Genomic DNA, 13,097 nt, shown 5'->3' on the forward strand with positions numbered 1-13,097 from the left:
CCAGCCGTCACACNGACGTCGCACCCAAAACCAAGGGGCGTATCCAACGCCATCGATGGTGACGCGCTTCGCTGGCACGGACTTGTACGCCGCGGCAGCCCCGCGGAGACGAGGCCCGCGCGGTGGAATTTGGTCGACGCCAGAACCACCTCCGATGGGGGCACCGACGGTCAGGCTTACGCCTAGGGGTCATGGAAGGCCACTCCGACCACCAGAGCGGGCTGCCGTGCGTCGGAAGCTTGGGCTCAGAGGTCTCCGCTCCCGGCCCGCGCGTACGTGTTTGGTACTCAAGCCAGCGAAACGGCTAGCCATTCGTCCCAATCCGAGCGCTTGTTTTTGTCACGTATAGCCACCGGGCGTCCCTGGCCGCTAGCCAAAAACCGCACGTTCGGGCGTCCGACGCGTCGGCCATCGGACGCCGTCGCCGGAGCAAGACCCCCCATAGCTCCGCGGAGTTGCGACATCCACCACCTACGGCCGTCGGTGGCACGCGCAGCACGATGCCGATCCAGCATGCCATCCTCGCGCTCTGCAGCCTTAGCACCACGGCGCTCATCGCGCCGCGCGCGGCGACGCCGGCGCTCACGCGCGTGCGCGTGGAGACGCTCAACTTCGGCGAGATGCTGCAAAACGTCGCGAAGCAGGTCGGCGGCGCGCGCGCCAGCGCCGCGGCGTCGCAGACCGCCGGCGAGAAGCTGAAGGCGTTGCTCGGCAAAGCAGAAGGAGTGGACCCGGCGGAGATCGCCGCGGCCTGCGCCGACGACGTGCTCTACGAGGACATGGCGTCGTCGACGTTCAAGGGCCCCGCCGCCGTCGCCGCGTATTTCACGACCAAGTACCAGGGGTGCCGCATCGCCGTGGAGAAGACGGCGGGCAACGCGACGACGGGCGGCATGACCTGGCGCCGGGAGAAGGTCGGCGACTCGAGCGTCTACGGCCTCCGCGGCACGACGTACTGCCGCTTCGACGAGGGCGGCAAGCTCCTCTACGTCCGCGAGGGCAGCGAGCCGCTGCTCAAGCCCGGCGAGGCGACGGAGGCGCTCCTGAAGGCCGTGACGGCGAACGTGGAGAAGGAGGACACGCCCGCGACGTACGAGCCGCGGGCGCCGACGGGCGCGGTCGCCGTCGCCGACTACCTGTGGAACGAGGCCTACCCCAAGGGCGCGACGCCCGCCGTGGCGCTGGAGCTCTTCGCCGAGGACATCCGCTACGAGGACTTCAACTACCCGGCGCCGTTCCTGGGCAAGCCCGCGGTGAAGGAGTTCGTCGAGGCGTTCGACATCCCGGGCATCGACTTCGTGCCCCTGGAGATCTCCGGCGGCGACGTCGACGGCGGCGCGTGCTGCTTCACGTGGATCGTGAAAGTCAACGGCCAGGACGGGCCCAAGGGCATCTCGTTCTACGAGTCCGACGGCGCGGGCAAGATCTCCTACATCCGCGACATCCCGGCGACGACGCCCGCGCCGCTCCAGGCCATCGCGGCGCTGGTGAATCCCGAGCTGCGCGTCTTCTCGCCGCGGGCGGACTAGGTAGAGTCAATAATTATGGCTGGTGTCTGGCAAGAGTCACTCTGCCGAGCTCGTTCAGGAACTGCCGGAATTCGCGTGGAGCCACGCGTTGACGTTCCTCGAGGAACAGGACGTCGAAAATATGTTCTGCCCAAACGGGTGTGGGTTTTGGTCGCTGGAGAGCTCAGGACTGGCGGCGCGGCGTGCGGGAGGTTGCGGGACTAGGATTACACGCCAGGCTAGCCGGCTAGGGAGAGCACCTCGACGCCGCCGAGCTCACCGCGTACGCGATGAGCGCGCGGCGCTGCCAAATCTTCCTCATCCTTGCCGCGGCAACCGCCTTCCACACGCCTCGCGCCACGCGACGCGCAGTAACAACAATGAAAAGCGCTCTCACGACGGTCGAGCCCAGGTTCGCGCCCATGCCGGCGCCGCTGCGCAGCGACGTGCCCGGCACCTGGGCCTACGACACGATGTCGCGGCGCGTCGTCGAGGAGATCCTCGACCGCGTCGTCTACGGCGACAACGGCGACGCGCCCTGGTTCGGCGCCGCGAAGCCCGCGCTCGACGCGCTCCGCGCGGAGATCCTCGCGGCGGCTCCGCTCGCGCCGCTCGCCGACGACGGCGGCGACGACGTCGAGGCCTGGAACGCGCTGCTGGCCGAGGCGCCGGGCGAGACCTGGCTCTCGGCGCCCTGGCTGCTGTCGGAGTTCTACCTCTACCGGCGCGTCGCGGCCGCGACGGCGTGGTTCGGTTCGGCAAACGCTCCGGACGTCTTCGACAAGTCGAAGGCCGCGGGCCTCGCGTCCGCCGGCGCGACGCTCGACGCGCTGGGCGAGCGGTGCGCCGCGCTGCTGGCGGACCCGGGCTCGTCGGCGCTCTTCCTCTCCATCGCGCTGTGGGGGAACCGCATGGACCTGTCGCTGTGGCCCGCGGGCGCGAACGTCGCCGCGTCCGCGGAGGCCTTCGACGGCGTGCTCGACGCGTCGCAGAAGCAACTGCTGGCCGACGACACGCCGGCGGTGCTGGAGCTGTTAGATCAGATGCGCGCCAAGGGGGGCGGGGTCGTGGATCTCGTCGTCGACAACGCGGGGTTCGAGCTGTGTACGGATTTGCTCCTCGCGGAGCACCTCGTCGCGTCGGGCGCGGCCAAGACCGTGCGCTTCCGCGTGAAGCACCACCCGACCTTCGTCTCCGACGCTCTGGAGAAGGACGTCGACGGGCACATCGCGAGCCTGGCGTCGGGCGCCTTCCCCGCGGCGGCGCGCGTCGCGGAGGCCTGGCGCGAGCGGCGGGCCTCGGGCGCCTTCGCCTGCTTCGCCGAGCCCTACTGGGCCATGCCCTACGCGCTCTGGCGCATGCCGAGCGCGCTGCGCGACGAGCTCGCGTCGACGAGCGACCTCGTCGTCGTCAAAGGCGACGCGAACTACCGCCGCGCGCTCGGCGACCGGCCCTGGCCGTTGGACGCGCCCTTCGCCGAGGTCTGCTCCTACGCGCCGGCGCCCCTGCTGTGCCTGCGCACGCTGAAAGCGGAGCTGGGCTGCGGCATGGCGCCGGAGAAGACGGCCGCCGCCGCCGCGGACGACGTCACGTGGCTCACGGACGGCAAGTGGGGCGTCGTGCACCTGGCGCCCAAGTGCGCCGCGGAGTAAGGGTGAGTTGGTGGTTCTGGTCTTTAAGGAGTGAGCCGGATGCGTCGGTCTCAGAGCGTCGGAGAATGTCGGGCGGGTCATCGGACGCGCCGCGCGGGCGGGAACCGCGGCGTGTCGCGCTGGCCATGCCCAAGGTTGCGGCGCGGCCACGGCGCGAGAGGGATGCGGATGCGAACGCATGTTGGTAAATGCCCTGGGCCGTTTCAGACGCCTTTTCAGGCCTCGTTTCATTAGGCGACCTTCAGCAGCGCGGTGCGCAGCGATTTTCTGGAAACGATTTCGCACGGAATGCGAGTCGCAGAGGCTCCAGGGGCCGGTCGCCCCGAGCCCGGGCAGCCCCCGGCGCACGCGGAGGTCCGCGGGCGCCGGTGGGGGTGCGGGATGCGCCTGGCGAGGACGCCGGGGCGCAGCCCGACGGCCGAGCTCCCGTACCGACGAGGCCGTCGGCACGGCTCTGCCGCTACCTCTCCCGCTCCTTTAGACGAACCCGCTCCGCCCGCCTGATCACCTCTCACGTTAGATCTCATGGTTCTCGACGCAGACGCGCCGCAACGCTGCTGGCCTCCATTTTTCGTCGTGCCCTGGTTCGGCCTCCGAGGCTGCCGCCGTCGACGGGTTCGGCAGTGCCGCCGTCACGGCCGAAGTACGCGATGTCCTGCCCGGAGTGCTCCGCGCCGGTGGCCCTGCGGTACCTCACGCACCACTACGCGATGCATCATCCAGGGGCGCCGTCGGGAGGCGCCCTGAAGTGCATGCTCGCTGCCGGGTTCGTGCCGGACGGCCGACGGCCGCTCGCGTGGGGACCGCCGCTTCAGCCGATCTCACAGGGCCAGCCTCCGCCGCGCCGCAAGCCTGGGCACACGCCGCCGTCGACTCCGGAACGAGTCTCTCCGAGCAAGCTCCGCCGCGTTCGGTTTTCCCACGAAGCGATGCCTGCCGAACCAGCCGTCTCGGAGCCGTAAATGTGGGTGGAGCGACACGCAGCCTCGTTCTGCTTCTCTACGTGCCACGATTCGTGTTCTTCCGCCAAATTCCTCCTCCAGAAACGCGACGGTTTTTCCTTGGGTCTGACTTGCTTGGTTCTTTGATGCCTCCTGTCCTCCCGGGTTCCCCCGTCGTCCTCGGCCGCTGCCGTTTCGAGTGCCCGAGAGCCCGGCTTGTTGTCACGGGGCCGGCGTCCCCTACGCTACCGTGACTTTTATTCGCGACGAACGATTCTTGAACCGTGCTGCCGTGGCGGTTCGTCCGCGGCACCCTGCGGCGGATATTCAGTCCCTGTCCGTCGCCGGGTGTGGTCGATACTCGGCTCCGCGCTTCATGTTCCTCCGTCGTCCTGCCCTGCGTTCTTTCGCAGGTCGGAGTCCGACCCGTTTCGTCACGGGGTCGGCCAGTGCTATGCTACCGTGACCTCCCCACTGTCCAGTCCGTTGTGAGGGGCTGACCGACAGACCTCAACTGGTTCCGTCCTGGGCGGGCGACTCCGGTTACCTGAACACCTCGGCTCTCGGCCGCGTCATCTTCACGATATCCGACCTGATCCGCGTGCGCCGTCGGCCGCCCACGGGCCGCCGACCTAGTCCCACGTTAAAGCACCCATAATAATAATAATCATTAAGATTCGTGCATGTGTGCGCCGGCACACCCCCGCCGAGATCGAAAAAATCGAGCTTTTTTGAGCTCGGCCGCCACATCGAGTGCCGGCGATCTCCTGTTCCCCCGCACGCACCAGCGGCTCAGGGGTGAGCTGGTGAGTCCCGCGACCCTCGGCCCATCGTGCCACGTGTACGGCGTAGAAGAGAACGCCCGGCCTTCGCGAGAACGTCGTAATCTCGCAAGTCGAGGTAAGCGATCGACTGTTTCCGCGCGCCCGGGGTGACCGGTGAATACAGCAACGCCCCCGTCGGCCCTCGTGCCCGCGGGGTGTACGGCGGCCTCGCCGAGAAGAAAAGCTAGGACGCCACGCCCCAAAACGACGGACGAGTAGGACGATGCGCTCGCTCCTCCTCCTCCTCGCGCTCGGGTCCGCCCAGGCCGAAGAAAAATGGACGCACCTTCACACCTGGCTCTCCCCCGAAGACTCCCAGTTGACGAAGGACACGCAGTTCCGCGCCAAGCCCCCCGCGGACGATGACGATCCCGTGACGATCCCGTGGAAGATCCGGGCGTCGGGCCCCGTCGGCCGGAACTACGAGTTCCGCATCGAGATGTATCGGTCCCAGGGGGGCTGGGATGATGAGACGAACTCCGTGATCATCAACCCGGACTTAGACGCACTCATCGCCACGAAGATCCTGAAGGGCGTCGTCCCGTCCACGCCGATCATCTTCGACGTCGGCGGCGACGGCGACTGCGCGTGGTGCGACTGCCCCGAGTATCCCGACGACTGCGAGTGCGCGATCGACGACGTGGCCAGCACATGCCAGAGCGGCAGCGGCCAGGCGCCGAACATGAAGCTGCCGGACGTGGCGCCCGGCGGCGGCAGCTGGGAGACCTACTTCAAGGACGATGAACTCGAGAAGGGCATCCACATCTACGCGGTGACGACGAACCTCGAGGACGGCGTGTTCCTGGAGAACCGCGACGCCGGAGACGGCTGGCAACCGGAGAGGCGCGAGATCCTGCTCTACTACGACGACTTCCTGCCCACGGGCGCGCCGACGGTGCCCCCGACCGCGACGCGCGCGCCGACGGACGCGTGGCTCGCCGCGGACAACTACTTCCAGCAGACGCCGGCGCAGCTGCCCTACGGCGTCGTCGGCGGCGTCGCCTACACGCACGTCTACTACACGGGCGACGCCACGGGCGAGGCGCCGCGGCTCAACAACCTCCGCGTCGTCGACGCGCTGAACGAGGGCGACGACTACGAGCGCTTCCTGCCGGACGACGTCAAGTGCGTCGCGGCGAACGAACTCGACGTCGAGGGCGCGGACGCGCAGACCATCCACGGCTGCGTCGTCACGTGGGAGGTCACGCAGGGGGACTACGACTTCGCCCGGAGCGCGCGGCGGCTCGGCGACGCGCCGGCCGCCGGCGACGCGCGCGCGCGGCGCCTCGAGACGCTCGACGACTACGAGGCCGAGGCGACGCCGCCGGCGCTCAGGCTCATGTTCAAAGAGACGCGCCGCTTCAAGGCGGACTTCGCCACGGCGAACTTCGGCGTCGCGACGCGCTACGCCGCGAACCTGCCGACGTCGTCGCCGACGCTCGCGCCGACGACGTCGGCGCCGACGGCGGCGGGCCAGAAGGGCAAGAACGCGCCCACGGCCTACGGCGACGGCGTCAACCTGGGCCTGCCCGACCTCTGCGTGCCCGGCGGCACCTGCACCTTCGACGTCATCCTCCCCGAGGAGGGGCTCCACGTCGACCTCCTCGTCGAGGCGAAGCGCGCGGACGGCCAGCCGAACGTCGCGAAGATCGGCCAGCCGACGTGGCTCCTCCTCGCGGGCCACGAGGCCCGGGGCCGCCACCTCGCCGTGACCTGGACCGTGCCCGAGGCCGGCCACCACGGCATCCCCGAGGGCCAGTACCGGCTCCGGTGCATCGTCTGGGAGATGGGCGTCGACGTCACGTCCGGCAAGTACGACGGCGCGCCGTCGGGGGGCGACACGAGGGGCGAGTTCCCCGTGGGCTTCCTCAAGCCGACGGTCGCGCCCACGGCCGAGCCCACGCGCGACACGCTGTCCCTCCGCGTCCTCTCGCGGGACCGGGACTTTGGCGACACGATTCTGACGGGCTCTTCGAAGGGCCAGCCCGTCAGGAGGGACACGGACCTCGGCAGAGGCGGCGGGCTCGTGCCCGGCGAGCGGCTCACGTTCGAGCTCTCCTACACGGGCTCCGATCGCGACACGAACGGCGCCGTCGTCATCTCGCTCTGCCGGTCCACCTGGGGCGACGACCCCATCTACGGCGAGGACCGGCGCCTCGGCGCCGTCGACGGCGAGCGCCTCGTCGACCGCCGGCTCCGCGACAACGACGCGTCCGGGAGCCGCCTCTACAAGGAGTCCTCCGGCTCCACGGACACCTTCTTCGTCGACGAGACGCTCAAGCCGGCGGACCAGTGCGTCGACAGCCCCGTCTGGCGCGCGGGCGACGACGACCCAGACGCTCAAGACGCCCGCGACTGCCGCTGGGCCGGCGAGCGCTACGCGTGCGAGACGCCCGGCCGCTACGCGGAGTACCCGCCGGGCGCGTGCTACGCCTACGCGGGCGTGCTCTGGGCCGACGCCGACTGGCCCACCCCCCACGAGCACGAGACGACCTGCGCCTGCCACGCGACCTGCGCGTCCTGCGGCTACGTGTCGGAGGACGGCAAGGCCCCCTCCGCTTCGTACCAGTGCCTCTCGTGCAAGGAGGGGCCGCTCGCCGACGCCGACGGCGACGGCGTCGGCACCTGCGGGGTGCCCGTGGAAGGCGCGGCCGCCACCGCCGCGGAGGCCTGCCCCCTGAGCTGCGACCCCGACTGCGTCTACCTGCTCAAGCACAAGCAGGCGACGGACGACTGCCTCGGCGACGCGCGCTACGCGCTGTGGAAGACGGCCGTCGACCATCATCTCGCCCCGCCAGCCCTCAAAACCTACGAAGTCGACAAGGACTTCGACGACACCATGCTCTACGACGTGGAGCTGCCGCGGGACCTGCCGAGCGGCCACGCCTACTACTTCGTCTACGCGGACACGGTCAACAAGGCCGCGAACTTCGACGCGACGGGCCTCGTCCAAAAGGTCACGACGACGGTCTCGGGCCTCACCTGCCAGAAGTGGACGGAGCAGAGCCCCTGGACCCACGTCCACACGCCGGGGAACTACCCGGACGCGGACCTCGGCGACCACAACGAGTGCCGCGACCCCGACGGCTCGGGCCAGGCGTGGTGCTACACGACGAGCCCCGCCGTGCGCCGCGAGTTCTGCGACCCGGACCTGACGCGCAAGGCCTGGCTCGACGCGCTCTACGCCACGGACTTCTTCATGGTCGAGGACTACGCGCCGACGCACGCGCCGACGTACCGGCCGACGGAGGCGCCCATAAACCCGCCGTCCGCGGAGCCCACGCTCGCGCCCGTCTTCAAGCCGACGCCCTACCCGACCTATTTGCCGACGAAGCTCTGCACCATCGAATTCCCCAACGCCGAGGACTTTTACTGGCGCGCGGGCTCGCGCGTGTCGTTCCGCGTCCGCGTCTGCGACGACCACAACGACCAGAAGCGCGGCTACTCCTACGACTTCGGCTACGGGTTGTTGGACGTCCTCCTCTACAAGGGCAGCGAGCTCTACGACGTCGTCGTCGCCTACGCGACGATGGAGACGGGCGACAAGTACTACGTGGACTACGACGTGCCCGCGGCTTTGGAGCCCGGCCACGACTACAAGCTCCGGGCCATCGAGTACACGCGCGGCTACGACGAGGAGTCCGTGACCTTCCCCGTCAACGACAACCTGGACTACGAGCCGAGCACGTCGCCGACGCCGGCGCCGTCGCACACGGGCCTCGCCATGGTCCTCCGGAAGAAGGACAAGGGGTCGCAGCCCGGGACCCTGATCCTCACGGGCCCCGGCGCGGGCTTCCCGAACAGCGTCGCGCCCGGCGAGCAGGTCACGCTCACGCTCGCGTTCACGGGCCGGAGCCGCGACCAGAATGGCTTGATGGTCGTCCAGCTCTGCCGGGGCGCGCGAGACTCCACGTGCGCGCCGGCGTACCCGCCGGACGACTCGGGCCGCGGCACGGGCGCCGCTTCCAACAAGATCGGCTTCGTGAAAGACGTCAGCGTGAGCAAGACGGCGGGCACGGAGAAGGTCGTCACGTTCACGATCCCCGAGGGCATCGCGCCGGGCGACGACTACCGGTTCATGGCGCGGGACCGCGGCGCGATGTACGACACGCGGCCGCTCTACAAGGGCGCCGAGGCCGGCAAGTTCTACGAGTTCGTCCAGGTCTCCGACTCCTTCGTCGTCGCCTACTACGCGCCGACGCCCCACCCGTCGCCCCAACCGACGCAGCGGCCGACGACGCCGCGGCCGACGGCCGCGACGGTCGTCTTCGACCCCGCGCCGCGGTCGTGGATCGTCGGGAAGCGGGAGACCGTGGCCCTCAAGGCCACGGGGCCCCGCGACCGCGCCGTCGTCGACGTGCTCCTCTACGGCTGCGCCGTGGTCACGGCCACGCCGGGGCCGAGCGCCTGCGTCTCCAGCGGCGCGCCGAACACCCAGGCGACGCTCCTCGCGACCGTCGCGCGCTACGCGTCGTTCGACGGGTCCCGCGACTTCGCCTACGACGTGCCCTGGGACCTCGTGGCGGCGACGGCCTACAAGGGCTTCTTCCTGCGCGTCGTCGAGTACGCGCGCGGCGTCGACGTCTACTCCGACGACTTCTCCGTCGGGTATACTCCGCAGCCGTCGCCCGAGCCTTCGCGCGCGTCCTCTTCGCCGACGCCGCGGCCGACGCGCCGGGGCCTCAACGTCGACGTCGTTGCGGCGCGCGAGCTCTCGCCGGGCGACGAGGCTGAGGTGACCTTCTCCTACGCGGGCGCGCACGACGGCGCGTCCGTCGTCACGCTGGGCGTCTGCAAGAAGGCGCACGCGGACGAGTCGATGGCGTCCGGCGGCTGCGCGGGCGACTCCGCCGTCGTCCTCGAGTACGGCATCGACGTCGCCCCGGGCGCGGACACGGTCAAGACGGTGGAGATCCCGGCGGCGCTCGTCGACGGCGACCGCTACGTCTTCTACGCCGTCGACGTCGTCAACGAGTACGCCGTCGACACGCACGCCTTCAAGTTCCGCGCGGTCAGGCCCACGCCGGCGCCCACGCTCAAGCCCACGGCGGCGACGCTGGGCTTCCCGGACCTGCCGCTGCACGTGAAGCCGGGCGAGACGCTCGAGCTCGCCGTCGCGTTCTACGACGACCCGGAGCTGGCGCCGGACGAGTCGCGCATGGACTGCGTGCTCTACAAGACCGAGGACCTGGCCTCGACGACCGCCGCCTACGTGGCGCCCGTGCTCGTCATCGGCGAGTACGTCGAGGTCACGCCGAAGACGACGGCGCTGGCGATGCGCGTCGCGGTGCCGGAGACGCTCGAGCAGCGGCGCTACGCGGTCCGCTGCGTCGACACGCTCCGCGGCTTGGACGTCGCGTCGGGCGCCGACATCGGCGTCTTCGACGAGGAGCCGAAGCCGTCGTCGGCGCCGACGAAGGCCGTCAAGCCCACGCCCCGGCCGACGGTCGAGGAGACGGTCGTGGTGGTCCAGCGAGATCCGCAGGAGCCGCTCGCCTACGGCGCGGACGACGCGCTAGTGGTCGGCGCGGACGTGACGCTCGTCGTCGTCGCCTACGGCGGTGACGCGCACGTCGTCACCGTGCGCATGTGCGTCAAGAAGCGCCTGGACTCGGGCCGCGACTTCACCGCGCATCTCCGCGACGCCGCGGACGTCGAGTGCGACGCCAAGAAGCCCATCGAGACGCTCATCGTCGACGCGTCCGTCGGTAACACGGCGCTGGACGTGCCCTACACCGTGCCCGCGACCTTCCTCGGCCGCGACGACGTCGTCTTCGAGATCTCGGACGCGACGCGCCGCGACGTGCGATTCACCGACGTCTTCGGCGTCTTCGAGTTCGCGCCCTCCCGCAAGCCCGTCTACGCGCCATCGGCCGCGCCGACCTACGGGCCGACGCCGAAGCCGACGCTCCACCCGGCGCCGGCGCCGACGGAGGCGGGGCTGAGTTTGGTCGCGCGCGATCCGCTCCTCGTCAAGGGCGCTCGCTCTTCGGTCCGGCTCCGCCTCGTGGGCCCCATGGCCCGCGGCGACGCGCTCGTCGACGTCGTGGTCCACGACGCGGCGTTGTCGGCGACGGGCACGGACGCGCTCGCCGTCATCGCCGCGGGCGAGGCCTTTGACGGGTCGCGGTCCTTCGACTTCGACGTGGCTCCCGACTGGCCCGCGTCGGTCGAGGTCCGCGCGTACGACCACGTCCACGGCTACGCCGCCGTCGTCGAGCTCCCCGTCATCGACGCCTACGCGCCGACGCCGCGGCCCACGGACGAGCCCGGCGCGACGCCGCGGCCCACGGGCGGTCCCACTCCTTCCCCTACTACCCCGGTGCTCGCGGTCGAGCTCCTCACGGAGGCCGACGAGGCGCCGGAGCTCGGCGCGGGCCGCGTCAACGCCTTCGTCGCGGGCGCCAGGGCGAAGCTGACCATGGCCTACGTCGGCCGGCTCGCGTCCGTGCCCGCCGTCGCGTCCGTGCGCGTCTGCTACCGCGACCGGCCGCGGATCGCCGCCTACTACGACTCCCTGGCCGAGAACGGCCTCGGCGAGTGCGACGGCGCGGTGCTGCTCGCGTCGGCGGTCAAGGTGCCCGTCGGCGGCGCGTCGGTCTACGTGGCGCTCCCGCCGACGCCCGAGGGCCGATTGCACGCGTCGCTCCGCGTCGATTCCGCGCCCGACCGGTCGACGTTCTTCGAGCTGGGGGCCGACGCGCCGTCGGACCGCGACGTCGTCCGGGACCGCCTCGTCTACGAGTCGATGACCTTCGACGTCGTCGCCGACGCGTCGGAGCTGTCCCTCGACCCCGCGTCGACGTGGCTCAAGAAGGGCACGAAGGCCGACGACTGCGACTGGGTCGCGTTGAACACGGCCGAGCGCTGCGTCAAGCATGATGAAGATGGCACTCTCGCCACCGAGGGCTGCCCCAACACCTGCGCCGACTACGAGCCGCCGGCGCCGACGGCGGCGCCGAGCCTGCCCTGGCCCACGCCCGCGCCGAACACGGCGCCGCCGACGGCGCGGCCGACGCCGGACCCGACCCCCATGCCGACGCTCCACATGCCCACGCCGGCGCCCGTCACGGAGGAGGTCCTCGTCGAGCGGGCCTGCCAGGCCGACATCGACGCCTGGACCGCCTGCGTCGAGGCCGCGGGCGTCGACCTCGACGCGCTCGCCGCGAACGCGACGGATAGCGCGCCCGCCGTCGAGGGCGGCTTCCCGGCGACCGAGACGGTCACGTGCGAGGCGCTGCAGGCCTCGGAGGAGTGGCTCGCCGAGTGCGTCCACCCCCTCGAGGACGCGGACTGCGGCGCCGAGTGGGAGGCCGCGACGGAGTGCGAGTGGAACGCGATCGCGACGGACCTCCTCGGCGACGACTGCGCGCTCTCGTGCGTCGGCGCGTTCGCCGGCGCGATGCCCAAGTCCTTCAACAAGTCCCCCCGCCACGCCCTCGCCGCGCGCCTCCGCGACCAGGCCCGCCTCTGAACTCCCCCTCCCCCCCCTTTCCCCGATCCCATCCCGCCCTACTCCCTCTCTCCCCGTAAGGACTTCTCTCTCATCAGCTTGTTTGGGGTTCGCCAAGTCCTGTGGCAAGCGAAGAGCTTGCGCTTGCGACATCGTGCCTCTCAGACGCCCCCGCCACGCCCCCGACCCTCGTACACGCCCCCGCCACGCTCGCACCGCTCATGAAGGACTGGCAGAAGAAGCAGAGGGAATTCGAGCAGGTCAAAGCCCGGGCGAAAGAGCTCCGGCTCCGGCTCACCTGCACCATTTGCGGTGAGAAGGCCAAGCTGAATTGCCCCTGTGGCACTACCCAGTACTGCACGGTCGCCTGCCAAAAGATCGACTGGCGCGACCGCGGCCACCGCACGGCGTGCAAAAAGATCCGAGACGAGCGCGCGGCGGAGGCGGCGCGGGCGGCGGCGCCGACGGACCCGCCGTCCCCCCCGAAGCCCGTCTTCTACGGCCCCGCGCCGCGGTCGCACGCCGACGAGGTCCGCGCGCGGATCGCGGCGGAGCACGAGGCGGCGCGTTTGCGGCGCGATGCGAACCCGGAGCGGGAGCCGGCGTCGGCGCGGTGGGGCTCGCGATGCCCGATCTGTCTCGAGGAGTGGGACGTGAACGCGAACGTCATGAATCGTCCCTGCTGCTTCCGGAGGATCTGCATCTCTTGCGAGGACAAG

The 13,097-nt window shown here is 70.5% G+C and overlaps 3 protein-coding genes across 3 annotated transcripts in view; all 3 read left to right on the plus strand.

Annotated features, from left to right (window-relative positions):
- Positions 1–1,529, plus strand: part of AURANDRAFT_65293 (hypothetical protein) — a gene marked incomplete at both ends in the record, with an annotated part of 9,876 nt that extends 8,347 nt beyond the window's left edge. The window contains one exon of the mRNA XM_009040180.1: positions 536–1,529. Within this exon, the coding sequence (XP_009038428.1) occupies positions 536–1,529 (994 nt within the window). The remainder of the gene's footprint in view (positions 1–535) is intronic.
- A 542-nt stretch (positions 1,530–2,071) lies between these two features.
- On the plus strand, positions 2,072–3,145 carry AURANDRAFT_3229 (hypothetical protein; the record flags this gene model as incomplete). Its single annotated transcript, XM_009040161.1, has 1 exon — positions 2,072–3,145. A coding segment is annotated over one exon (1,074 nt), but the record flags the coding sequence as incomplete, so codon positions are not given.
- Positions 3,146–5,148: 2,003 nt separating this feature from the next.
- AURANDRAFT_71916 (hypothetical protein) lies at positions 5,149–12,471 on the plus strand (the record flags this gene model as incomplete). Its single annotated transcript, XM_009040181.1, has 1 exon — positions 5,149–12,471. One exon carries the CDS (start codon positions 5,149–5,151, stop codon positions 12,397–12,399), a length of 7,251 nt encoding a protein of 2,416 aa, XP_009038429.1.
- Positions 12,472–13,097: the final 626 nt, after the last annotated feature.

This window comes from Aureococcus anophagefferens (assembly GCF_000186865.1).
Source record: "Aureococcus anophagefferens unplaced genomic scaffold AURANscaffold_14, whole genome shotgun sequence".
In the NCBI taxonomy this organism is placed as follows: domain Eukaryota; class Pelagophyceae; order Pelagomonadales; family Pelagomonadaceae; genus Aureococcus; species Aureococcus anophagefferens.